The sequence below is a fragment of the Vigna umbellata genome, chromosome 1, assembly GCF_029865625.1.
Source record: "Vigna umbellata cultivar VRB3 chromosome 1, Vumbellata_1.0, whole genome shotgun sequence".
NCBI lineage: Eukaryota > Viridiplantae > Streptophyta > Magnoliopsida > Fabales > Fabaceae > Vigna > Vigna umbellata.
Window position 1 is genome coordinate 64,310,468 of NC_142165.1, and position 25,815 is coordinate 64,336,282.

At 37.9% G+C, this 25,815-nt stretch overlaps 5 protein-coding genes across 6 annotated transcripts; 2 read left to right on the forward strand and 3 right to left on the reverse strand.

The window, feature by feature from the left end:
• Positions 1–289: 289 nt before the first annotated feature.
• Positions 290–1,112, reverse strand: LOC148206027 (uncharacterized). Its single transcript, XM_088112725.1, has one exon. It carries the CDS (start codon positions 893–895, stop codon positions 482–484), a length of 414 nt encoding a protein of 137 aa, XP_087968851.1. The 5' UTR covers positions 896–1,112; the 3' UTR covers positions 290–481.
• A 12,692-nt stretch (positions 1,113–13,804) lies between these two features.
• On the reverse strand, positions 13,805–15,521 carry LOC148206028 (aquaporin PIP2-7-like). Its single transcript, XM_088104048.1, has 4 exons — positions 15,062–15,521; positions 14,404–14,699; positions 14,179–14,319; positions 13,805–14,049 (listed from the first exon to the last, which is right to left on the reverse strand). The coding sequence occupies exons 1-4, from the start codon at positions 15,357–15,359 to the stop codon at positions 13,936–13,938; spliced, it is 849 nt and encodes a 282-aa protein (XP_087960174.1). The 5' UTR covers positions 15,360–15,521; the 3' UTR covers positions 13,805–13,935.
• A 3,890-nt stretch (positions 15,522–19,411) lies between these two features.
• Positions 19,412–20,576, forward strand: LOC148206029 (uncharacterized). Its single transcript, XM_088104051.1, has 3 exons — positions 19,412–19,556; positions 19,654–19,755; positions 20,249–20,576. The coding sequence occupies exons 1-3, from the start codon at positions 19,536–19,538 to the stop codon at positions 20,363–20,365; spliced, it is 240 nt and encodes a 79-aa protein (XP_087960177.1). The 5' UTR covers positions 19,412–19,535; the 3' UTR covers positions 20,366–20,576.
• A 97-nt stretch (positions 20,577–20,673) lies between these two features.
• LOC148206030 (uncharacterized) lies at positions 20,674–22,351 on the forward strand. Of its 2 annotated transcripts, none has more exons than XM_088104050.1 (2): positions 20,674–21,882; positions 22,059–22,351. In XM_088104050.1, exon 1 carries the CDS (start codon positions 20,684–20,686, stop codon positions 21,815–21,817), a length of 1,134 nt encoding a protein of 377 aa, XP_087960176.1. In that variant the 5' UTR covers positions 20,674–20,683; the 3' UTR covers positions 21,818–21,882; positions 22,059–22,351. The 2 variants fall into 2 exon arrangements, with proteins under 2 accessions (XP_087960176.1, XP_087960175.1); XM_088104049.1 differs by having other exon boundaries at positions 22,073–22,351.
• Positions 22,352–23,029: 678 nt separating this feature from the next.
• On the reverse strand, positions 23,030–23,878 carry LOC148206031 (uncharacterized). The gene has a single exon (XM_088112734.1). The coding sequence runs from the start codon at positions 23,659–23,661 to the stop codon at positions 23,248–23,250; it is 414 nt and encodes a 137-aa protein (XP_087968860.1). The 5' UTR covers positions 23,662–23,878; the 3' UTR covers positions 23,030–23,247.
• Positions 23,879–25,815: the final 1,937 nt, after the last annotated feature.

Consider the following 25,815-nt stretch of genomic DNA (forward strand, 5'->3'; position numbering starts at 1 on the left):
GTTGGTATATGCGTAAATGAAGTTTTGATGGATTTGGGTGTGAATTAGGGTGGTAAACAAGGAAGTTTTAACTCACTTTCCATGGAATACGAAAAATTGTGTTTTTGCTTAGTTAATGAATTTTTGGTTGGATGAATTGATGGGAGTATGAGATGATTATGGAATTGTGTATGTTGGATCTGTGTTGACATGAAAATTCGGTGGTAGTGCTGTTAGAAAGGAAATCAAGTGTCTTTATGGTCAATTTGGGCTATTTTAGAGGAAGTGAGGTAGGGATTTTCATCCAAATTTGATATTAATCACTATGACAGTCGTAGTTACATTGTTAATCATGAACACTGGAAATGGAACTAGTGCTAAGAAATAAGAAAATGAGATACACACATGGTCAAGGAAACAATTTTTTTTGGGAATTAAGGCAGTGAAAGAGTATTTATGCCTTGTTCTAAGCTTGGTTGTGAAGTGATTAAACAAAAGCACATCAAGCATGAGATTGAACACTACTACACGCTCGATTCATGTTGGCTTGGCGAGTGACCTTTACATAGTAGATTCCCATAGCTAAAAGCACAACAAAAGCAGAAACAGTGATAATGGCAGCTACACCCCCAGCTCCGATATCTTTCCCACCTTTCTGGAATGCTGAAGCCTTGTTTTGATATATTTGAGTGCCATCCACTTGAGCTGCTAGAGGCAGCGGTGAACATTTGGATGCTGCACATGAGTCTCTAGTCTGAGGCTTTTGAGCATTGGGATGAAAAAAATCATATGCTGCTGGTGGAAAAGCTATGGGACTCTCATAAGCAAGCCCGTGAGGGGCCCTTTCTTGCCCTCTAGCAATAGAGAAAATTGCTAGAGAAAGGAGGAAGAGGAAGGACAAACCAATAGAACTCATTTTTCTCTTTTGTTTTGTGTAGATCACTTGAAATCAGAGAAAGAGTAGCTTTTGGATAAAAACTTGTAGGTGGTTGCTCTGGCTTTTATAAATGTGTTGAGGTTCTGAAGAAGTGGTTGTTCCTTGGACTAATTATAGGAGAGGGAACAAAATTGTGGATTTTGCTTTCAACAGACCCCAACCCCAACATTGAAAGCATTTGCTATTCCCAAACTGCCCATGGCTATATGTTACACACGTATATAAATGGTTCACAATGACGCCCATTTAAAGATTGCATTGATTGAAGCAGCAGTGGCATTACTGTCATAGTTGTTCTGATAACAACACCATCTTATTGCTTTATTTATTAGCTAGAGGTGGCTCTAAGAAAAATTATGCTTGTACTTGAGGAATAATGATGCTGATATCTTTATTGGAAGAGGAAGGGGTAGATGGTAAAAGTATTAACTAAGGGACACCATATGGAAAATTATCAACTTCAGAAACAAAATTGTTGGAAAATTATGTCACCCATGAATGTATTGTTCTGTAATCGAAATGAATTCCTCAGTGAAGAAAAAGGTCCACTCACTCAGGCACTTGGAGAAATAATCCTTATACTCGAGTAAGAACAAGAGTACTTATTTTTTCATGATTGTGCTCAAGTGTCTTACTCTAATGCATACAGATACAATACAGAGTAAGCAGAAAGAAGATTAGAACATTAATTGTCACCCTTGCATAATTAGAGCAATAACCACCCATCTCAAAAGAGTGGGAAAAATCTGCATATGTGCATAGTATTCAATGCAGCTGGGTATTTCAGCTTGACACTATTAGGCTTCTCATACTTTATCAGAAAAAAGTTTTGTACTTTGCTTTGTCTGAAAGTGGAAAACGATAATTAATTAAAGCATAAGGTTGGCTTAGCTTAGAGGGCCAGCAAAGGGCATTGCTGGCCTGCTCCGTCACATTATTGCGAGGGCACAAAACGCATGCAATAATTGAATACCAAATGCATTCTGCTCTTCCTTAGCCTCACACACTATATGTGAAAATCATAGTGATGTTAATTCAAAATCATCTCAGCTTTCACGCCTTCTCCCCTTTTTCTGTGCCTCCTATTGTGACTCTCTTTAATCCTTCCTTCTCCATGGCTGCACTCACAGATTCTCTATCAGAAGTGTCACAATCTGCTAAATAAAATCACGTATAAAAGTCTCACCTCCCATGGAAAATCTTTTCATTCAGGTTGAGTTTTGGTAAAATGGCAGTAAAACGTTTTAATTCATATTTTGTTATGAAATGTATTAAAATCAGTAAAATGTTGGAATACTCAACTATATGACTCATGGAGATTGCTATATACTATTAAATCACCAACAATTCTATTTAATTGTATATTCTCACAAAATATTTAAAGATTAGCTCATTTTTTTAGTAAACGAACCATTAAGAGTTCAAAATAGTTAAAATAGAATAAGGCAAAAAAATAATTATACGAAAAACATATTATAAGAAACAAAAAAAATGAAAAAGAGACACCTACAAGCAAGTTTAAAAAAAAAACAAAACAGAAAATGATACAAAATACATCCTTGCACATAGGCATACTTATCTACAATTTTGGAGTCCAAATTTTTTGTTGAATTTTTTGGAATTCTCTGAGCATTAAAAATACACCTATATTACTATTTTAAAAATATTTTAAAAATCAAAAATCAGTATCAGATAATCCAAATTTTTACCTTTCGGTTTAATCTTCCAAACCCCACTACCACTATAGAATATGAAAGGAAAAAACCGAAAAAGCCTAAATTAAGAAACTCACCCGCACTCCTCATCACAAAAATTATTATTCTTGGTTGAAAAACCCTAGCTCGTTAGAAATTAAAAAGCTAGAAAAGTAGCTTAATTATTAATTAAGACTTAATTATGTTTTGAATCTCTATTAAATTTTTATGATAAATTAAAATCTCAAAATTTTAAAACTTTTCCATTGAATTCATGTAAATAAATGTTCCTGTTATTTTGCATTGTCATTCTATTTAAATATAAAAATTACAAAATTATAAAACTATAAAATTACAAAATTATAAGATATAAAGGGTAAACACCTAGAAAATAGAGTATTAGAGTTGATAGGTGTTTTAAAATAATGAGACATAGTATTTTAATATTATAAAACTATAAAATTAAAAAATTATAAGATATAAAGGGTAAACACCTAGAAAATAGAGTATTAGAGTTAATAGCTGTTTTAAAATAATGAGACATAGTATTTCAATATTAAAATAATTCAATAATATAAGTATAATTTCTTAAACACTTCTCAATATTTAAAACACTCGCTATCTCTCTAAAACTCATTCTCTGAGTTCTTTCTCCTTTCTTTCTACAAATTTTGACACCTGAGACATCTATTTGACCATCAGGAGTTGCCTAGAAGATCACAGTGAGTCCTCCATTCTTTACCGATCGATTTTGCTTACAAAGTAAGTAAGTTTATGCTCTTTTTTCTTTAATTCTTAGTTTAAGACACATACATATAATTCCTTACATGTGTTACTTGATCTCTTTTTCTGGCTTCTTATCAATTAGTGGTCCTTACTCCGATCACAACTCTCTGATTAGAGTTTCTTGAGATGAGACATGAGTAGTACACTACATAAAATCATGATAGCTTTTTCAATCAGGTAAAAGAAGCTAATGACTATCTTTAATTTGAATTATGAAGCATGAATCGATGGTTGTTTGTAACATCCCAAAATACAGTAATCACTATAATTCAGAATTAATTACAATTAACAGTAATCACAAACAGTCTTTACATTAAAACTGGATTGAAAAAAAAGCCGAACGGCATCAGTACAGAGGACGCGTGTAAACGCATACAATGAAACCAAGAGTAAACGTTCTTAGATACATTCACTAACGTACGACAAAATATGATTAAGACGAACGGCCTTACAAAAATAGGTGGCCGAACGTTATAACTATGCTAACATATACCGCCTAAATCAAACGAACACTCTAAGGCTCGGCCTTTACTTCAACTTCAACCAGATTGGAGTCGTCCAAATTTTCTTCTTCCAGCATTGCTTCAAGGGGCGTACCATCATCTGCTCACATCCACAACGGATGATCATTGCAAGACAAGACGAACGTACATGGACAGTGGACAATAAAATGGAAATGCAAGGGTAAGCTTACGTAATTTAAATTCATACTTCAACATTTATATTCAAACCATCATGCAATCAGCACATATACATATAACATCAATCAAAATATAAATAAATAAATATGCTAGACAGACCGTCCGGACTGTATGAATCTGTGTAGTTTCAAGCGTCCTTGCACCCGAGTGATGTAGTAACTGGGATAACACCAAACAGCTGCCACTCGAGGTAAGTCCGTTCTTACGTCGCCCATGTTAACTTATGGACTAAGGACCTCCTGCCGTTCCCACACATGAGTACCCCCTTCTACTTGAAGAGACGTATCACGGAACATCAGGATGGACAGCGAGTCTAAACTTATCCACAGTCATACTTTACAAATATCAATTTCCAACCAAGAGTCGTTCCTCCTTGGAACGCTCGTTCAAATCTCAAACTCATAAATTCACCTCATATATGGCTCGTTCATTTTTATAATTCTCTCAACATCACATTTTCATTCTTAGATACACTTCTCAAAAAGGACGAACGTTAATTAACTGTATGGACGAACGCTAATTTAGATCAGGACGAACACTATTAAAATTCAGGACGAACGCTATTAAAACAAACGATCGACATGAGGTCGAACGCTATCGAAGACAAACGCTCGACATGAGGCCGAACGCTATTAAAGACAAACGCTCGACATGAGGCCGAACGCTATTAAAGACAACGCTCGACATGAGGTCGGACGCTATCGAAGACGAACGCTATTTACGTTCAGTAAGGAAATAAAGATGATGACGAACGTTCGGTTTAAGACCGAACTCTTTATCAAAGCGAACGCTCGGTATATGACCGAGCACAAATCATGACGAACGCTTGGCAAAAGGCCGAGTGCTCTTTAGGACGAACGCTCAATATGAAATCAAGCGCTTTTTAGGACGAAGCTCGGTTTAAGACCGAGCGTTAATGTATTCATAAAGTTTCAAATATTTATAATAACTGAGCTGAACGAACGCTCAGACATTCAATTGGGGACGCTCATTCGCGAGCAGAATTCTTTCCAAATGAAAGAATTCCAAACTGAGTTATTTTAATGAAGACCGAACGGTTTAAGACCGTTCAGGGACGAGCGTCATTTATCAGTGGGAAAGAATAAAACTTCAGATTTCTCAACCTTAGGAATTTTCCAGATTACAACAATTTAACTTATACTTTATACTTCAAATGAATCTCAAATTGATGAACTTTATACTTTCACTTCCAGATTAATTCATACTCAATAATCAACATCTTAACAATTTATGCATTATAATATTCATCCATCCCTCATACGTTTCAAGCAGCATGCAGTTCAACAACCCAGAAATCATATCAGTAAACATTCATAACAGCATAACAGGACTCGTTCATGCAGATCAGAAAACACGTATACAGAGATTTCATACCAACAACCCACATCAGGCTTTCATACAATCATACACGTATAAATTTAAATATATGTAAGCTTCCCTTACCTGGATAGCAGTGTACTTCCAAAGCACGATTCTAGGGTTTCCTCTAACCACTTCTACTCTCAAGTTTCGTTCCACAGTTCCCCCGTAAAACTAAGACACCAAAACAATCAACCAAAACTCAGACCCAGAACCCATGCATGCAACCAACTAGGGTTCGCATGAGACCAGAAAAGACGAAGCTTAAGACAGAAGAACTTACCAGTTCCGATCCAAGTTCTGTTCGGTCCAAATGAAAGGTCTCAACCGGACGAACACTTCTACGGTTCTGGAAAGGGAAATCGGAGAAGAAGAAGATGAGTTATCGAAGAGAGAAGGTTACTGGTTCTAGAGAGAAGTTGGAGAAGATGAAAGGGTGAATTTCAGAGGTTGAAGATGAGTCCGTGTAAGTGAAAGGGTGTTTTCGAAAAGTCTGTTTTTGTTAAACTAATGTTAAATTGGAAGAACGTGTCACAGGTTGCCACATGCACACCAAACTCTGATTTGGAATTCTCTCCCGTGACACGTGGTGTGCTTGCATGCAAAGATTGGTGCATTTTTAATGTAGCAGAGAAAATGATGATGGCTTAAATTTTCGTGCACAGCAGAGGTGAAAAATCAGAATTGGGAGTGGGTTTTAAATGGCTGAGAATGAGGTGGCAAGCATTAAGGGTGAGGTGCCAGGATTAACTTAAGCTAATTATTAAGGATCTCACATTCTCCCTAACTACAAAAATTTTCGTCCTCGAAAATTTAGAACTTACCCGTGAATAGGTGTGGATATAAGTTCCTCATTGCACTCTCCACTTCCCACGTTGAATCTCCAGTCTTTTCGTCCCATACAATCTTTACCAAACGGATGTCTTTTCCTTTATGCAGCTTGGTACGTTCATCTTCAATGCGGACTGGTTGTAGCTCCAACGTTCGGTCTGGACGCAGTTGAATGTCTTCCAGCTCCAAGACATGAGAAGGATTAGCTATGTATCTCCTAAGCTGAGACACATGGAAGACTGGATGCAGATTTGATAGCTGAGGAGGCAACGCGAGTTCATAGGCCACTGGTCCAATCTTCTTCAATATTTGATACGGCCCTATGAACTTGGGAGACAGCTTCTTTGGACGAACAACTCTTCCCACTCCAGTGATTGGATTCAACCTCAAAAATACATGATCACCTGCAGCGAATTCCAATGGTCTTCTTCTTCTATCCGCATAGGATTTCTGCCTGCTCGAAGACGTCTTTAATCTATCTTGGATCAACTTAACCTTCTCGGTTGTTTGCTGGATGAGTTCAGGTCCGGTGAGCACGTTCTCTCCCTCTTGGAACCAGCAAAGTGGCGTTCTGCACTTCCTCCCATAAAGAGCTTCAAACGGCGCCATCCCAATGCTAGCTTGAAAGCTGTTGTTATACGTGAATTCCACAAGAGGCAGTACCTCATCCCATGCGCCTAAGTGATCTAGGACGCACGTCCTCAGTAGGTCTTCTAGCGTCTGTATAGTACGTTCGGATTGGCCGTCCGTTTGTGGATGATACGCTGAACTCATCTGCAGCTTGCTCCCCAACTCGCCTTGTAATGATTGCCAAAACCGAGATGTGAATCTCGTGTCTCGGTCAGAAATGATGCTTGAAGGCACTCCATGCAGACGAACGATCTCATTTATATACAGCTTGGCCAAATTTGTCATTGACATCTTCAGGTTCACGGCCAAGAAGTGTGCGCTCTTCGTTAATCTGTCCACGATCACCCAGATTGAATCATGATTCCTCACCGTTCGTGGTAGATGAGTCACGAAGTCCATGGAAATGCTGTCCCACTTCCATTCAGGAATTTCCAGTGGTTGAAGCAAACCACCTGGTCGTTGATGTTCGGCCTTAGCACGCTGGCAAGTCAAGCAGGATGCCACAAAACGAGCGACATCGCCCTTCATTCCAGGCCACCAGAACGAACGCCTAAGATCTTGGTACATCTTAGTCATACCGGGATGTATACTAAGACGACTATGATGTGCTTCTTCTAAAATAATCCGCTTCAGCTCTCCATCATTAGGAATGCACGTTCTACCAAGATAACGTAGCATACCGTCCGTTCCAGCATTAAACTCCTTTGTTTTGTCTGAACCGAGCGCGCTAAAGATCTTCACTAACTCTTCGTCCTCCCGTTGCTTCCTCCAAATACGGTCAAATATGTTGCTTGATATCCTAAGGTTGCAGCACTTGATGCTATTCGATTCTAACTCAAACTGTAACCTCAGATCCCTGAAGCTCTCCACCAGATTCAACTCTTTCACCATCATAACCGACATATGCACTGCCTTCCTGCTTAGAGCATCCGCCACTACATTGGCCTTTCCGGGATGATAGAGTAATTCGAAGTCATAATCCTTCAAGAACTCAAGCCACCTCCTCTGCCTCATATTTAATTCCTTCTGATCAAAGAGGTACTTGAGACTCTTGTGATCACTGAAGACTTGGAACGTGGATCCATACAAGAAATGCCTCCAGATCTTCAGCGCAAAAACGACCGCTGCCAACTCCAGGTCGTGCGTTGGGTAATTCTTCTCGTGAATCCTCAACTGCCGAGACGCATACGCTACAGCTCGCTTCTCTTGCATCAAAACACAACCCAGACCTTGATGAGAAGCGTCGCAATAGACTTCAAATGGTTTAGACGTATCCGGAATAACCAGCACTGGGGCGCTCGTCAGCTTGACCTTCAGCTTGTGAAAACTGTCCTCACAACGATCGGTCCAAGCGAATGGCTGATCTTTACGAGTCAATTGAGTTAGCGGTGCTACTATCTTAGCAAAACCTTCAATGAAACGTCTGTAGTAGCCCGCCAGCCCAACAAAACTACGCACCTCCGTGACCGAACGCGGACTCTCCCAATCCAATACCGCTCGCACTTTCGCTGGATCCACCGAGATGCCTCCAGCGGACACAATATGACCCAGAAATTGCACCTCCTTCATCCAGAATTCACACTTGGACAGTTTGGCATACAACTCCTTTTCTCTCAACACACTCAGCACTGCCCTCAAGTGTTCTTCATGCTCGGCTTGTGTCTTAGAGTAGATGAGAATATCATCTATGAAAACGACCACAAACTTGTCCAGGTATGGCCGGAAGATGCGATTCATATAATCCATGAACACTGCAGGAGCGTTCGTTACTCCAAAGGGCATCACTACGTACTCGTAGTGTCCATAACGGGACCTGAATGCTGTCTTTTGGATAACGTCCTCCTTCACCCTGATTTGGTGATATCCCGAACGCAAATCAATCTTAGAGAACACCGTTGCCCCATGCAGTTGATCCAACAAATCATCAATCCTTGGCAACGGGTATTTGTTCTTGATGGTCAGCTTGTTCAACTGCCTGTAGTCTATACATAACCGAGAGCTGCCATCCTTCTTCTTCACTAAAAGCACAGGCGCTCCCCAGGGCGATACGCTCGGCCTTATGAATTGCTTCTCCATAAGTTCTTCAATCTGCTTCTTGAGTTCAACCAACTCTGCAGGCGCCATACGGTATGGTTGAACAGATATAGGGGCTGCTGTGGTCACCAGATCAATGGTGAATTCAACTTCCCGAACAGGAGGCAACCCTGGTATTTCTTCTGGAAAAACGTCCTGAAACTCCTCCAAAATGGACGTTCGTTCTAACCTCAAATCTCCCAGCTCTTGATCTTCATGCGTCATGATCAAGAAGCAAGACGCGCCCTCCATAATATCTTCCTTCAATTGACCGAGCGTCACGCCTATGCATTCTTCTTCTTCGTCAGGAAACACTAACTCCTTATTGCCACAATCTATGAGGATGTGGTTGGCAGCTAACCAATCCATCCCTAGAATGATTTCCAATTCCTTCAAAGGTAAACAGATTAAGTTCACCTTATAGCTATGCCCCTCAACCACAATAGGACATCTAATGCACATGGTAGATGTCCTAAGCTCTCCAGCCGCTGGTGTTGATACCACCAAGTCGAACTGCATATCTCTCTCCACTAATCCCAGTCTTTCAACACACGCCTTCGAGATGAAGGAGTGCGTTGCCCCAGAGTCAAACAACACACAGCAGGGTATTCCATGAACTAAGCAGGTACCAGTGACGAGCGTACCTGAGCTCGCTGCCTCCGCTCCAGTGATCGCATAAACACGCCCAGTAGCTTGGGCTCGACCACCCCTTCCTTGCTGATTTCTTCCTGCGTTGGGTGGCCTCATCGCAGCACGTCCGCCCATGTTACACTCGTTCTCTAGATGGCCATTTCGCCTACATCGAGTGCAATATTTCACTCCCACCAGTTGAGGACATGATGAACGATAATGGGGTCCTCCACACTTGTAACAGACAACACTACCTTGCTGCCCAGACTGTCCAGCAGGAATCAAGGCTTGAGATCCACTCGTGTTGGTTGAAGGACGAGTGTAAGGGGATCCTCTCTGATTCACATTTCCCCTTGAGACAATTGGCCCCCTTACTGTTTGCTGTTTCTTGTACCGCTCCGCCTCTGCCAAATTCTTTTCCAGTACCTTAGCCCTCTCCACCATGGCAGGGAACGTTCGGATGCATAAACTGGAAATCACAACCTTCAGATCACTGCGTAGACCATTCTCAAATTTTCTGCACTGCCACTCCTCACTAGTGGCCATTGTATTGAATCGGACAAGGTGTTTAAACTTATTGGTGTATTCTGATACAGACATTCCACCTTGAACCAGTTGTAAAAACTCCACCTCCTTTGCAAACTTTACGCTGTCAGGGAAATATTCCTCATAAAACTTATTACGGAATACTTCCCAAGTAATAGGGCGTTGAGCGTCTACCAGTATGGCCCTTGTGCTCGCCCACCAATGGCTTGCTTCTCCAGTTAATAAGTATTCTGTATACGCCAACCTGTTCTCATCCGGACACCTTTTGGCGTTAAAAATCCTCTCCATATCCCTTAGCCATTGATCAGCTTCGTCCGGTAGACCCTTCCCACTAAACTTGGCAGGGTGATGCTGAAGGAAACTCTCCAGACTCCATTCAGCAGCGTTCGGTTGAGCAGCGTTTGAAGAAGATGCCCCAGGCGCACCTCTAGTTGCAGCCAAGATCTCCATCAACTGCCTTTGCGTGTTTTCAGAGTTGACACGCGAAGCCTCCAAACCTTGCATAGCAGCTTGGTTTTGCTGCATCAGGGTGGCGTTCTGTTCCAGCAACGTGGTGTTCTGTTGATGCAGCCGTTCAACTACGGTTTCCAACAACCTAGTGCTGCTGGACGTATCAGACTCACTCGGTTGGGGAGGAGGAGGAAGTCTAGGCGCCATTATTTCTCTGGATCAGAGAAAAACGAGCGTTAGTAAAGTTCAAGAGTTAAAACAATAACTCATTAACACACAATAAGCACACAGCAAAAACGTAGTGCACTCATAACCTACAGTGTTCCTTAAAAGAACAAAACTGCTCTGATACCACTAATGTAACATCCCAAAATACAGTAATCACTATAATTCAGAATTAATTACAATTAACAGTAATCACAAACAGTCTTTACATTAAAACTGGATTGAAAAAAAAGCCGAACGGCATCAGTACAGAGGACGCGTGTAAACGCATACAATGAAACCAAGAGTAAACGTTCTTAGATACATTCACTAACGTACGACAAAATATGATTAAGACGAACGGCCTTACAAAAATAGGTGGCCGAACGTTATAACTATGCTAACATATACCGCCTAAATCAAACGAACACTCTAAGGCTCGGCCTTTACTTCAACTTCAACCAGATTGGAGTCGTCCAAATTTTCTTCTTCCAGCATTGCTTCAAGGGGCGTACCATCATCTGCTCACATCCACAACGGATGATCATTGCAAGACAAGACGAACGTACATGGACAGTGGACAATAAAATGGAAATGCAAGGGTAAGCTTACGTAATTTAAATTCATACTTCAACATTTATATTCAAACCATCATGCAATCAGCACATATACATATAACATCAATCAAAATATAAATAAATAAATATGCTAGACAGACCGTCCGGACTGTATGAATCTGTGTAGTTTCAAGCGTCCTTGCACCCGAGTGATGTAGTAACTGGGATAACACCAAACAGCTGCCACTCGAGGTAAGTCCGTTCTTACGTCGCCCATGTTAACTTATGGACTAAGGACCTCCTGCCGTTCCCACACATGAGTACCCCCTTCTACTTGAAGAGACGTATCACGGAACATCAGGATGGACAGCGAGTCTAAACTTATCCACAGTCATACTTTACAAATATCAATTTCCAACCAAGAGTCGTTCCTCCTTGGAACGCTCGTTCAAATCTCAAACTCATAAATTCACCTCATATATGGCTCGTTCATTTTTATAATTCTCTCAACATCACATTTTCATTCTTAGATACACTTCTCAAAAAGGACGAACGTTAATTAACTGTATGGACGAACGCTAATTTAGATCAGGACGAACACTATTAAAATTCAGGACGAACGCTATTAAAACAAACGATCGACATGAGGTCGAACGCTATCGAAGACAAACGCTCGACATGAGGCCGAACGCTATTAAAGACAAACGCTCGACATGAGGCCGAACGCTATTAAAGACAACGCTCGACATGAGGTCGGACGCTATCGAAGACGAACGCTATTTACGTTCAGTAAGGAAATAAAGATGATGACGAACGTTCGGTTTAAGACCGAACTCTTTATCAAAGCGAACGCTCGGTATATGACCGAGCACAAATCATGACGAACGCTTGGCAAAAGGCCGAGTGCTCTTTAGGACGAACGCTCAATATGAAATCAAGCGCTTTTTAGGACGAAGCTCGGTTTAAGACCGAGCGTTAATGTATTCATAAAGTTTCAAATATTTATAATAACTGAGCTGAACGAACGCTCAGACATTCAATTGGGGACGCTCATTCGCGAGCAGAATTCTTTCCAAATGAAAGAATTCCAAACTGAGTTATTTTAATGAAGACCGAACGGTTTAAGACCGTTCAGGGACGAGCGTCATTTATCAGTGGGAAAGAATAAAACTTCAGATTTCTCAACCTTAGGAATTTTCCAGATTACAACAATTTAACTTATACTTTATACTTCAAATGAATCTCAAATTGATGAACTTTATACTTTCACTTCCAGATTAATTCATACTCAATAATCAACATCTTAACAATTTATGCATTATAATATTCATCCATCCCTCATACGTTTCAAGCAGCATGCAGTTCAACAACCCAGAAATCATATCAGTAAACATTCATAACAGCATAACAGGACTCGTTCATGCAGATCAGAAAACACGTATACAGAGATTTCATACCAACAACCCACATCAGGCTTTCATACAATCATACACGTATAAATTTAAATATATGTAAGCTTCCCTTACCTGGATAGCAGTGTACTTCCAAAGCACGATTCTAGGGTTTCCTCTAACCACTTCTACTCTCAAGTTTCGTTCCACAGTTCCCCCGTAAAACTAAGACACCAAAACAATCAACCAAAACTCAGACCCAGAACCCATGCATGCAACCAACTAGGGTTCGCATGAGACCAGAAAAGACGAAGCTTAAGACAGAAGAACTTACCAGTTCCGATCCAAGTTCTGTTCGGTCCAAATGAAAGGTCTCAACCGGACGAACACTTCTACGGTTCTGGAAAGGGAAATCGGAGAAGAAGAAGATGAGTTATCGAAGAGAGAAGGTTACTGGTTCTAGAGAGAAGTTGGAGAAGATGAAAGGGTGAATTTCAGAGGTTGAAGATGAGTCCGTGTAAGTGAAAGGGTGTTTTCGAAAAGTCTGTTTTTGTTAAACTAATGTTAAATTGGAAGAACGTGTCACAGGTTGCCACATGCACACCAAACTCTGATTTGGAATTCTCTCCCGTGACACGTGGTGTGCTTGCATGCAAAGATTGGTGCATTTTTAATGTAGCAGAGAAAATGATGATGGCTTAAATTTTCGTGCACAGCAGAGGTGAAAAATCAGAATTGGGAGTGGGTTTTAAATGGCTGAGAATGAGGTGGCAAGCATTAAGGGTGAGGTGCCAGGATTAACTTAAGCTAATTATTAAGGATCTCACATTGTTAATATTTAAAATTAAGTATGTTGATTTAGTTATATAGTTTTAATTGTGTTCTGACGAGTGTGCTTAGTTAATTTAAATTATAATTTTTTTTGTTTTAATATTTTATAATTTTAATTTAATTTAGAAACATTTTTCATTAAATACAGTGAATTTCTTAGAAAAATACTGTCAACATGAACTCTTGTAACGAGGTTACATTCAAGCAAAATGGTAAGAGAAAGATCTAACTCAATACATTACAAAATTTTATTAGGAACGAAAATTCCTTGATTTATCTATTACTGAAAACATAATTAATTAAACAATTAATTAATTAAGTATGGCTCCTGAATGATCCAAGAGACTTGATAGCCGATGCTCTAAGGATGTATTGGTGGTATAATGCAGCCCCTGCTGCTCCAACAATTGGTCCAACCCAGAAAATCCACTGTTCATAAATAATCACCAAAATTATCAAGTCATTATCAACATCCATAACAACATATACATTTCAACAGCATTTTGTGTTCTTCGGTAAAAATCTGTTTTCATCTTCAAATAGTTAAGAAGTTTTAACCTGATCATCCCAGATTTTGTCGTCATTGTAGATTACAGCTGCTCCAAAACTCCTTGCTGGGTTAATGCCAGTGCCAGTAACTGGGATTGTAGCCAAATGAACCACGAAAACAGCAAAGCCAATCGGGAGTGGTGCTAGTACCTTCATGTGAAAATGTGAGACCACGAATTACTAACTAATCTTTTAAGAAATAGGTTTGTAACATGTATATATTATGGTGCTTACAGGAATATAGGAGTCCCTAGCGTTCCTCTTAGGGTCAGTGGCAGAGAAGACAGTGTAGACAAGAACGAAGGTACCGATAATCTCAGCACCCAAAGCAGTGCCCCTGTTGCAGCCGTCAGCAACAAAGTTAGCACCACCTCCGTACCTGTTGTAGTACGCCTTTTGGAACACCTTCGCCAGTCCAGTGCCACAGATAGCATCAGCACATTGTGCTACAATGTACAACAACGCCCTTATCAACGACACCTTGCGTCCTAGGAACAGCCCGAATGTCACTGCTGGGTTTATGTGTCCTCCTACAACACCAAATCCAAAAACATGTTACACTTTCTTCTTGCATGCATACTCACCCACGTTCCTTGTCCAATATCCAACCGAACCAGCAAAAAGAACCACGAAATTAACAAGGTTTTGAAACAAGATGGACAATTTTATACAGGAATTTTAACCTAGTTTTAGCACCCGTACAACTTTTTTTCCTTCGAATTGTGCTTATGTTTATTGAATGGCTGTTTATAGCAGATTTAACGTGTGAGCATATACAAAAGTTGTCCAAATTTTGGCTTTTTCATGTAGAAAAGTTGAAACTTGAAAGCATAGAAGGGCACAGTTGTGGTGTCTGAGAGAGAGGAAATTGAAAGGGGTGAGAGATGTATACCAGAAATACCGGCAGTGCAGTAAACAAGGATGAAAATCATGCCACCAAAGGCCCAAGCGACGCCGATAATGCCAACCCCATCACATTCGGTGCCACTATCAATCTGTCTTTTGTTGCCAATTATGGTGAGGACAGTGACATAGAGGAAGAGAAGGGTTGCTATGAACTCAGCGATAATGGCTCTATAGAAGGACCACTGTGTGAGCTCTCTGCGGTCGAAAAAAGGTGCTGGAGGAGGGTCATAATAGTCTTTTGCAGGGTATTCTCTTTGCTCTTGAATCTCAACATCTTCAGCCATTTCTCAAGCTCAATCACTACTATATATAGTTAGGTAACTCTCTGTGTGTCTTGTGTGGCATCAAAGTTTAGTGGAAAGAGGTGGTATTCAAGTATCAAAAGAAAGAGAGAGAATGGTAATGAATCAAATAATTTAACTGTGTTTTTATTTTTCCTTAACATAGGTTTTTTTCCGCCCCTAGCTTGATTTCGCTTGCATGGTTCCTCGCTGGTGGATTTTGACCACTAATTTTAGGAAAAATATATTTTCAAAATTTATAATTTTATTATCTTCTCTAACATAACAAAAATGAATATCAAATTTAATATAATTATAACAATAAAAAAATTATATATATTTAATAGATTGTTCTTTTATAAAATTGAACCACCAATGACTAAATCAAAACTATTTTTTTTAATGTAAATAATAATATTGTGGGCAGTAAATTTATTTTCTATTTTTTTTCACAATCTTGTTTTAATAATCATCATTACAAAAAGAAATATTTTTCTTCACAAGTGATATGTACTCCATATATTCTTATCAAACATTAATATAGATAGTAGATAAATTTTTAAATTTAAATAAGTAAGAGTATTAACAATAATATAATAAAGTTAAAATTTTAAACTAATTTTCTATTGAAAATGATACTGGCTATAACACCATGAAACTCGCTAAAATATTTTTATATTTTATATACATATATATCTCAAACTCTTATGACCATTCTGCTGCAAAGGAATTCGTTTATTTTGACTATCACATCTTCAATTACACCAAATGGATATTTAATAGATCTATCCGTCAACTGAAGCATCATTCTTATTGGTTTGGCTTCAAGACCACTAATATTTTTAAGCATAGATAAGGGCATCAAATTGATGTTAGCCCCTAAATCAATAAGAGTTTTTCCTATATCATAGTCTTCAATGGTGCAAGGAATGTTGAAACTCTCGGATCTTTAAATTTTGGAGGGAGAGTCTTCTGCATGATGACACTACAATTTCCTTGCTCCTCAATTGTTTTCTCATCTAAATACTTCTTCTTCTTGCTAAGGATTTGCTTCATGTACTTTGCATAGGCGGGAATTTGTTGCAACGCTTCAGTAAAGGGTATGGTAATCTCAAGCTGGTTGAATATTTGCTTGAATCGAGCCAAATGTTTCTCCTTTTCTTTATTGGAAGGATTTTTCGGATAAGGAAGATGTTTCAAAATTTCCTTCTCTTTTTGTTTTTTCTCTTTTTCTTTTCCTTTATTTTTTTCTTCTCCCCCAACAATCTCTTGATTAGTTTCTTTTTGTGCTTGAATCTTATCTTCATTGCTTCTCTTCTCTTCATTTGGCAGCTTCTCCTTGTAATCAAGCCCAACCTCTTTTCCACTTCTTGTTGTAATGACATTACATTTCTCCTGAGGGTTAACTTCAGTGTTGGCTACAAAATTCTTTTCAGTTTTCTCCTCCAGCTTCTTAGCAAGTTGACCCACTTATATCTCCAAGTTTCTAATGGAAGCTTCAGTGCTCTTGTGGTTAGAGATGGATACTTGCATAAACTGCTGAAGTGTGTCCTCCAACTTTGAGGTCTTGTCAGATAAGGAGGGATGTGGTTGATATTGTTGCTGAGGTGGTCTATTTGATGGCCCAACTTGTCCTTGGACCATGCTTAGGTGAGGTCTCCACCCTTGGTTGTAGTTACCTTGTCGACCTTGATTACCCATATAGTTCACCTCTTCTTGGGAATTTGCTTGCATGGCACACTAACTATTTACATGATCTCCACCACATAACTCACAACCTTGATGTTGAGCTTGAGAAACATTTTGGAGCTCTTTAGGCAGTTGAGAGAGCTTGTTCATGAGAGCTTCGAGTTGTTGGGTCATTATTTTGTTTTAAGCTAACAAGGCGTCCTGAGATTGTAGTTGAAGAACACCTTTTTGTTATAGTTGATCCCTTTCATTCTGCACTTCATTGTCATTAACAACCATATTCTGTATCAGCTCATGTGCTTCTTTAGGTGTCTTCCATCTGATGTTTCCTCCAACTGAGGCATCCAACATCAATTTGGTTTGGGATTCAAGGCCTCCCAAAAACATATTCAGGACGGTAGGCTCATCAAACCCATGAGTGGGCGTCTTTCGTAGTAACCCCTTGAACTTATCCCATGCTTGGCTCAAAGTTTCACTACCATCTTGCTAAAAAGATGAGATTTCCTGTTTCCCTTTGTTGACTTTTGATTGTTGGAAGTATTTGTTGAGGAACTTGGAAACCACATCCTCCCATGCCGTGAAGCTATTCTCAGGAAACAAATTCAACCACACCTTGGCGTTGTCTCCCAGTGAGAATGGAAACAGGCTGAGCCTTATAGCTTCATCAGGCACACATGAATCTTCACAGTATTACATATCTCAAGGAAGGTGGAAAAATGATTATAAGGATTCTCATGAGATAGGCTGTTGAACTGATTGTTTGCACCAAATGGATGAGAGCAGGCTTCATCTCCATGTTGGCGGCATTAACCCTTGGCCTAGCAATGTTGTTGAAGTGAAGAGGCCCTGAGAATGTAGAATAGTCCTCCAAGGTGCGTATAGCTTGACCATCACCATGACCATTTGGATTGGCGGCCATATCTTCTCCTTCCTAATAAAAAACAGGGATGAATGGTTGCTCAGGAATCTCAGGAATGAGAGAAGTTTCTCTGGAAGCCTTGTTCTCTCTTCTCCTTCTATTGTTGTTTCTACAAGCAATTTTCTCAACTTCAGGGTCTAAAATATTTCAGTCTATAATGGTCTAAAACATCATGACTTAAGATGACTTGGAGCATCCTGACCTATGATGGTCAGGTATATCTCAATCTATGACATATGATAGTTTAGACATTCTCTACTAAAATGACTCAAATAATTTTGATTAACTAAAAAACTGAGTTAAAATTAAGGAATATTACATAGGTCACTAATAAAAGTTAATTAAGATAATTGTTTGCAAGTTCAAGCTCAACCATGTAAAGGCTCATAAGTTTAGTATAAAATAACATTATTCTCAAGGTAATTAATTATGTATACATTCATTACATTATTAACTTATATCTGACGAATTCGATTGACTTGAGCATTAGAGTGTCTTTTGCAGACACAATTCACAACTCTACTCCGTTGAGGATGAAATATAGATACGAAGACATCTTACTTAAAAGATTTAAGAATAAAAAGATATTAAAAAGTCTTTACATGATAATTTCAACCTATTAATAACAAAAAAAACCATAATGTAAAACTGTATGAATATAACTTACCTAATATTGGAATTTGTCTAATTGTATTTCCTAAAGCAAATCTCTACGAATCATAAAAATATAAAAAATATAATTGTAATACTCTTTAACATTTTATTTTCGATTCAAAATTTATAATATAATCAATTTCATCCATAACCCTCAACATGTTATTTTTTTTATATATATTTTACTCTAAAATTGAACTTGTATGGTAGTTTTGTGAGACAAATTCATATATATTAAATCAAATATCTTTAAAAGAAATTACATTTTAAAAGTAAACTCCAAGTCTAAAATTAAACGCTGTATGTTATATTGTCTATCATAGTTATTGTGTATAAGTCAAATTGAAATTGGCTGATATGAAAGTCATAAATCACCTTTCAAATTACAAATTAACCTATTTAAAGTCGATAAAAGAAATATCTTCCAAATTATATAATTATAAATAATAAGATAGTATTAGTGCAATATTTACCTTTCACAAAATTTCTCGACAAAAAAAAATCTTAAATCGTATTATGGAATTACACAATCCATAAAAGTTTTAGATAACAAACATAAGAAAATTATACCAAAAATATTGTTGGGATCCACCATGTTCACTTTAAATGGTTTGTAAACACTTGTACACTACTACTACTAGTATACCACCATTAATTAGAGACAGTTTTCTCCAAAAGAAATTGTGGGGTGAAGAAATAAAAAAAATAAAGAACCTTCAAAAGATGGTGTTGGAGTGCATCCTTTGGGCCTAGTGGTTTGGGCAGTGCAACAAACAGGCCCAAGCAGGGAGAAGTAAGCGGCGAATACGACGTCGTGAGGAGCGTAGGCTTTTCCCGAAGCAAGATCGGGAAGGGGCATTTGAAGGAGAAGTATTGTTCCGATAAATCTGTTGCAGCGAACAAACAAAAAGGAAAGGATGATCAGCATTCTCACCCAGGTACGAGTTCCTCTATCAGAATATTATCAGTTTAGGTTTTTTGTTTTCTTTCAATTTAAAGGTGAGGACTTTAATGGCGGATTTGGGTTTGAAATAGGAACGGCTTCTGGGAGCTTCACTGGGAGTGGTATTGACGGGGGTGGTTGTGTTTGAGCAACGCAGATACATCTACGCCTCTATTTCCCAAAACCAATCTCAGGTACTACTCGCTTATCCCTTCCTTCTTTACCTTATTCCTGTCAATTCAGTTTATCTAATTGTGTAGATGGAATCACAGATACTAGATACACCAAATGAATTCACATTGTTATTGACTCTTGATTGAATAAGTGGTGTGGTGTGGCCTGCGCTAGTTTTACTTTTAAATTATAACTACCCTTCAAGTTTGGCTGTCATTTTTCTTATATAACAGACAATCCACAATTTGTTGTGTTTGGGAAGGGCTATTTGTTTGTTGTATTTTAATCTGTGGTATGATGAAAGGTTGTACATTTAATTTTGGTTAAAACTGGGTTTGAACTTTGAAGTCTTGTGATTTGTGTTTGGAAACTTTTATCTCAAAATTGCTTTTTGAAAACTTTATTTTATTTTTCTGCAAGTCTACAGACCCCCTTTTGAGACACAAGGTGCAGATAAGTTTGTTTTTTGATTTGGTACTTTTAAACTATAATCTTTCTGCTTTCACTCTCCAGGTCGGAGAACCTATATTTGGAAAAAAATCACGTTCTGAATTTGCTCATAAGTGGAACAAAACAGTGGATCAGACATTTGGACCTTTGATAAAGTCCCTCAGCTCACGCGGATGGTAGAAATGTTATGAGAAAATTTATTTTAATATCATCTCTTGTAATTGTGATATCAAAACATACCATACAAGGCCTTATTTTTACCTTGACATTTTAGATTTTTAAATGGTTGTGCGCATGGACACAGCTAGTGATGTTTGAACACCAATGTAATGTATTCTGCAATACTTGGCTGTTGCTTTAATATTTGAATCAAGATACCTGATTTAGGAGACAGACAACGTTTTGGTGGCTGGAAATTCGAAATAGACAACCTAAGAAATAGTTTGTTTGTTCGTTGACGCCAAATAAAACATTCATTCATTCTCGTTCACTAAACTAATGCAATCTCTAAAGTCACACCCTGCTCTTTTATTTTCACTTTTCAATCAATTCTCTTCTCAGTCTCTGACATCCTTCCTCTCTTTCTCAACTAAATGCCGTTGCCTACACTTCAACGAAACCACTTCAATGATTGATTACCTAAATTTCAACTTCCAGTTCTCCAAAACCCAATCCCTTTATATCTCCAAACGTGTTTCACGGGGCAAATTCCCTCAAAACCCCTTATCAGTGCTCACTTTCTTCAAACAAATAGGCTTTTCGCAAAGCCAGATTCTCTCTGTGATTCGTCAAAGACCTCAGATACTGTTTACAGACGTTGACAAAATCTTAAGATCCAAAATTGAGTTCTTTCAGATGTCTGGATTCCAGGGTCGCGAGTTATGCAGCTTCATTTCAAAGAATCCCTCCATTTTGACTCATAGCTTGAAGAAAACATTGGTCCCCTCAGTTGAAGCTATTAGGAAAATTGTGTGCGACCAGAAAGATTTTATTCTTGTGTTGCACAGATGTGGCTGGATACTCCCAAAGTACAAAAGGTTTATGGATAATGCCGTCTTCTTGGAGAGGTGTGGCATTCTTGGGACTCATCTTGCATTGCTACTCAAACTTCACCCAAGGCTTTTCATTGCACAGCAGTCCACTATTCAAAACCGTGTTTCTCGAGCTGTAGACTTGGGTTTCCGTGAAAATTCAAGAATGCTTGTCCATGCAATTCATACATTAAGTTGTTTGAGCGATAAAACATTTGAGAGAAAGCTGAAACTAATTAATAGTTTTGGGTTTTCCAACGATGAGGGCCTACAAATGTTCAAGAGAGCCCCGACTTTGTTCAGAACATCAGAGATGAAGTTGAAAGTTGGAATGAAATTCCTCTTGCACACAGTTATGCTGCCCAAGTCAGTCCTTATTCACCAGCCTCAGATTTTAATGTACAGCATGGAGGATCGCGTGCTTCCTCGATATAAAGTCTTCCCGCTGTTGAAATCAAAAAATCTCTGCAAGAAAGTCCCCAGTTATATTCATGTGTTGTGCTTGTCTGAGGAGATGTTTTTGGACAAGTATATATCACAGTTCAGGGAAAATGCAGAGGAGTTATTAGTAGCATACAAGGGTCATTATCTGGAGGCCTAACCATACCTTCAATTCTGTTTTTTCACTCTTCTACAGGAAGCCTGGGCAATTTGGGACCAACAACAGTAAGTATTTGATAATTTATGATCCCATTATGATTTGTGTTTGGAAACTTTTACCTCAAAATTGCTTTTTGAAAACTTTATTTTATTTTTCTGCCAGTCTACATACCCCCTTTTGACACACAAGGTGCAGATAAGTTTGTTTTTTGATTTGGTACTTTTAAACTATAACCTTTCAGCTTTCACTCTCCAGGTCGGAGAACCTATATTTGGAAAAAAATCACGTTCTGAATTTGCTCATAAGTGGAACAAAACAGTGGATCGGACATTTGGACCTTTGATAAAGTCCCTCAGCTCACGCGGATGGTACAAATGTTATGAGAAAATTTATTTTAATATTATCTCTTGTAATTGTGATATCAAAACATACCATACAAGGCCTTATTTTTACCTTGACATTTTAGATTTTTAAATGGTTGTGCACATGGACACAGCTAGTGATGTTTGAACACCAATGTAATGTATTCTGCAATACTTGGATGTTGCTTTAATATTTGAATCAAGATACCTGATTTTTCTCCCTTGCAGCACTCTAATATCTGAATATGAGAATTTACTCACATTGTCTCTATGAATTAGCATTCCCTAGTTGCCTGTTGCCAATTAATGATTTGCACACTGATAAGCAACGTTTTGCTGTAAAATTTGAATGGAAATTGATAAGAATATCAAATAGATACCACTAATAAGTCATTTCAACGTTATTTTAATTTTTATTCAGGTATTTCATGGAAATGTCTTCGTTTATGAAGTCTAAAAGGGAAACATGAAGATCTATTTTATCGTATGTTTCTTTTATAAAATCTTCGGTTTAGTATCACAGACGAGAAGCCTCTCAAAACTCTGAATGAGTTTATCGATTGTCTGCTTGCAGTGAGTTCAGGATTCATGTTCGTAACTTATGTGAGAGATGATAAGAACACATTTTTTAACACTCTTTTCCAGTACAAACTCTTCTCGGGGTCACGTGAGTTTCAACCAATTAGAATGTGTTCAAAGGAAGTTTTAGAATGTATGTTTTAGCACTCTTTCTGTGTGTTTGATTATGTCCAGGTTCTGCAGTAGACCTGCTATTTTGTGTCTGATATTGCCTCGCCTCGAAACTATCTTATTATTTTCAGTAGTTAGTAGGAAGTTGGAAACACGTAACTATAATAACTGTTAAAACATCCAAATTTGATATTAATCACTATGACAGTCGTAGTTACATTGTTAATCATGAACACTGGAAATGGAACTAGTGCTAAGAAATAAGAAAATGAGATACACACATGGTCAAGGAAACAATTTTTTTTGGGAATTAAGGCAGTGAAAGAGTATTTATGCCTTGTTCTAAGCTTGGTTGTGAAGTGATTAAACAAAAGCACATCAAGCATGAGATTGAACACTACTACACGCTCGATTCATGTTGGCTTGGCGAGTGACCTTTACATAGTAGATTCCCATAGCTAAAAGCACAACAAAAGCAGAAACAGTGATAATGGCAGCTACACCCCCAGCTCCGATATCTTTCCCACCTTTCTGGAATGCTGAAGCCTTGTTTTGATATATTTGAGTGCCATCCACTTGAGCTGCTAGAGGCAGCGGTGAACATTTGGATGCTGCACATGAGTCTCTAGTCTGAGGCTTTTGAGCATTGGGATGAAAAAAATCATATGCTGCTGGTGGAAAAGCTATGGGACTCTCATAAGCAAGCCCGTGAGGGGCCCTTTCTTGCCCTCTAGCAATAGAGAAAATTGCTAGAGAAAGGAGGAAGAGGAAGGACAAACCAATAGAACTCATTTTTCTCTTTTGTTTTGTGTAGATCACTTGAAATCAGAGAAAGAGTAGCTTTTGGATAAAAACTTGTAGGTGGTTGCTCTGGCTTTTATAAATGTGTTGAGGTTCTGAAGAAGTGGTTGTTCCTTGGACTAATTATAGGAGAGGGAACAAAATTGTGGATTTTGCTTTCAACAGACCCCAACCCCAACATTGAAAGCATTTGCTATTCCCAAACTGCCCATGGCTATATGTTACACACGTATATAAATGGTTCACAATGACGCCCATTTAAAGATTGCATTGATTGAAGCAGCAGTGGCATTACTGTCATAGTTGTTCTGATAACAACACCATCTTATTGCTTTATTTATTAGCTAGAGGTGGCTCTAAGAAAAATTATGCTTGTACTTGAGGAATAATGATGCTGATATCTTTATTGGAAGAGGAAGGGGTAGATGGTAAAAGTATTAACTAAGGGACACCATATGGAAAATTATCAACTTCAGAAACAAAATTGTTGGAAAATTATGTCACCCATGAATGTATTGTTCTGTAATCGAAATGAATTCCTCAGTGAAGAAAAAGGTCCACTCACTCAGGCACTTGGAGAAATAATCCTTATACTCGAGTAAGAACAAGAGTACTTATTTTTTCATGATTGTGCTCAAGTGTCTTACTCTAATGCATACAGATACAATACAGAGTAAGCAGAAAGAAGATTAGAACATTAATTGTCACCCTTGCATAATTAGAGCAATAACCACCCATCTCAAAAGAGTGGGAAAAATCTGCATATGTGCATAGTATTCAATGCAGCTGGGTATTTCAGCTTGACACTATTAGGCTTCTCATACTTTATCAGAAAAAAGTTTTGTACTTTGCTTTGTCTGAAAGTGGAAAACGATAATTAATTAAAGCATAAGGTTGGCTTAGCTTAGAGGGCCAGCAAAGGGCATTGCTGGCCTGCTCCGTCACATTATTGCGAGGGCACAAAACGCATGCAATAATTGAATACCAAATGCATTCTGCTCTTCCTTAGCCTCACACACTATATGTGAAAATCATAGTGATGTTAATTCAAAATCATCTCAGCTTTCACGCCTTCTCCCCTTTTTCTGTGCCTCCTATTGTGACTCTCTTTAATCCTTCCTTCTCCATGGCTGCACTCACAGATTCTCTATCAGAAGTGTCACAATCTGCTAAATAAAATCACGTATAAAAGTCTCACCTCCCATGGAAAATCTTTTCATTCAGGTTGAGTTTTGGTAAAATGGCAGTAAAACGTTTTAATTCATATTTTGTTATGAAATGTATTAAAATCAGTAAAATGTTGGAATACTCAACTATATGACTCATGGAGATTGCTATATACTATTAAATCACCAACAATTCTATTTAATTGTATATTCTCACAAAATATTTAAAGATTAGCTCATTTTTTTAGTAAACGAACCATTAAGAGTTCAAAATAGTTAAAATAGAATAAGGCAAAAAAATAATTATACGAAAAACATATTATAAGAAACAACAAAAAATGAAAAAGAGACACCTACAAGCAAGTTTAAAAAAAAAACAAAACAGAAAATGATACAAAATACATCCTTGCACATAGGCATACTTATCTACAATTTTGGAGTCCAAATTTTTTGTTGAATTTTTTGGAATTCTCTGAGCATTAAAAATACACCTATATTACTATTTTAAAAATATTTTAAAAATCAAAATCAGTATCAGATAATCCAAATTTTTACCTTTCGGTTTAATCTTCCAAACCCCACTACCACTATAGAATATGAAAGGAAAAAACCGAAAAAGCCTAAATTAAGAAACTCACCCGCACTCCTCATCACAAAAATTATTATTCTTGGTTGAAAAACCCTAGCTCGTTAGAAATTAAAAAGCTAGAAAAGTAGCTTAATTATTAATTAAGACTTAATTATGTTTTGAATCTCTATTAAATTTTTATGATAAATTAAAATCTCAAAATTTTAAAACTTTTCCATTGAATTCATGTAAATAAATGTTCCTGTTATTTTGCATTGTCATTCTATTTAAATATAAAAATTACAAAATTATAAAACTATAAAATTACAAAATTATAAGATATAAAGGGTAAACACCTAGAAAATAGAGTATTAGAGTTGATAGGTGTTTTAAAATAATGAGACATAGTAT